Source organism: Trachymyrmex cornetzi, unplaced genomic scaffold (assembly GCF_001594075.2).
Source record: "Trachymyrmex cornetzi isolate Tcor2-1 unplaced genomic scaffold, Tcor1.1 scaffold540, whole genome shotgun sequence".
NCBI classification, from domain to species: Eukaryota; Metazoa; Arthropoda; class Insecta; order Hymenoptera; family Formicidae; genus Trachymyrmex; species Trachymyrmex cornetzi.
The window spans coordinates 25,850-27,876 of NW_017299851.1; the positions used below are offsets into that span (position 1 = coordinate 25,850).

General features: G+C 37.4%; 1 protein-coding gene across 1 annotated transcript in view; it reads left to right on the forward strand.

Annotated features, from left to right (window-relative positions):
* Positions 1-1,363: 1,363 nt before the first annotated feature.
* LOC108765798 (uncharacterized) overlaps positions 1,364-2,027 on the forward strand; it is a gene marked incomplete at its 3' end in the record, with an annotated part of 6,865 nt that continues 6,201 nt past the window's right edge. The window contains 2 exon segments of the mRNA XM_018514644.1: positions 1,364-1,437; positions 1,516-1,621. Of these exon segments, the coding sequence (XP_018370146.1) occupies positions 1,364-1,437; positions 1,516-1,621 (180 nt within the window).

A 2,027-nucleotide genomic window follows, 5' to 3' on the forward strand; every position in this document is an offset into this window, starting at 1 on the left:
CAAAGACATAGAGAATGGACTGCGCAATCCGTGTAGTGGTATAGGATATGTTGGTCGAGGAAAATGAGAGAGAGGGACGTAGGTTGCGGCCAATCTGTGTCTTTTTCTACTCAACGGTGAAATTGTGATGTTCCGGGCCCTGTCCTTATGGAAACAGACACTAAAAATTTTCGAAGAAACACGAAAATGGGTTAACACTCAAATTTGAGCGTTAACCTCTTATTTTCAGTGTTTTTTCGAAATTTTCAGTCTGTTTCCATAAGGGCGAAACATAATTTTAAAGTTTTGTAAATGAGATATTTAAGCTTTTCACGAATCTAACCTAATATGTGTATCTACTTATGAAATGATCTTTTAGGTTCTTTATCTCCTCGCCACTTGCACACCCAACAAGTATACACCATATTTCTATGTACTTCTCTAATACAGTCTCGATACGAATAAAAAATGACACTTACGCAAGATTTCCGAGACTCGAAACGTTGCACAGATATCTTACAAAAAAGAGTGATTGATGGCCAAGATACGTTCCTACGCGACGAAGGAGGAACCAATCTCAATCTTAGAAAAAGAGGGAGATTGGCCGCAACCTACGTCCCTCTCTCTCATTTTCCTCGACCAACATATCCTATATCACTACACGGATCGCGCAGTCCATTCTCTATGTCTTTGATTCTGTATCTCGAAACGAGGTGAAAATTATAAATGGGAGAGAATTTACTAGAATATTGATAATTTCATTGGTCAACACCATCGACATCTAGAATGGACGCTGATGGCAATGGTGGGGGTAGAAAGACGATTAGAGTGAGAGGTAGGAATAATAAGATCGTTCTTTCTCTGTTTACTGAAGCCTGATTGGTTGTTGTTAATCCAACAACTAATCAGGCTAGTTAGAAACAACAGTAAACAGAGAAAGAACGATCTTATTATTCCTGCCTCTCACTCTAATCGTCTTTCTACCCCCACCATTGCCATCAGCGGTCCAGTCTAGATGTCGATGGTCAACACCTAGTAAATTTGCTCACTTTTGTCGTTGGCTGCGTTCAGCAGACTCAGCAGTTTTGCAACCGTTTTATGATTCGTCGCGCTGATTGGATTATACTTTTAGATTTAAAGGAATAGTCCTATCTTAGCGAAGAATCACAAAACGGTTGCAAAACTGTTGAGTCTGCTGAACGCAGCCATTTTCACCTTGTTTGAAGTTGCAGAATCGACCCCCTCGTTTCGAGATACAGAATCGATCCCCTGATCTGACATCCCTGCTCCATGGGTGGTTCTCATATGTTCAAGCCAAATTTATGAATTTGTTTATAAATTATTTAATACTTGACGTTACTGACGTGGTGACGTAATGTAACTAATGGAAAATTGCATAATGAATAAAAGCATTAATAATGATTTTCTTTCGCAGTCTTATTCGGAAGGTATTAAAAGGTAAATTTATTTGTATCTATATAATCTATACATCTTCTATAATTATTTCTCATGGATATATTGTTGATTCATACGAAGAATTACCGGAAAGAAAGGCAGTAGCTTTAATTTTCAAATACCAGAAGAATTTTTAGAAGTTCGAAAGACAGCTTGGGACAACTTGTTGAATAAATATTCCAAGGAGGTATACTTTATTTTTTTTATTAAATGCATTTAAAAATTCTTGCTACTTACCATCAGGGAATGGAAAGTTACTTTTTAAAAGTAACAAGTTATAGTTACTCGTTACCCAGTAGGAAAAGTAACAAGTTACCGTTACTAGTTACCGATTTTTAAAAGTAACTCGTTACAGTTACCGTTACTTGAGAAAGTAACTTTTCGTTACTTTTCCGTTACTTTTTTTTAAATCGACGACCAACAATCACAGCGGACTGGCCTAGAGGCTTCTTTAGTCTCAAGCGCATTGGTAAAAAATTGTGTAAAATTATAACTATTATACTGGATAATTTTGAGATTCACTAATAGTTTTTACGTTACGTCCTGAGCGCGAGATTTCGGCGGTCTCGAGACGCGACACGAGTTAGCGGGAA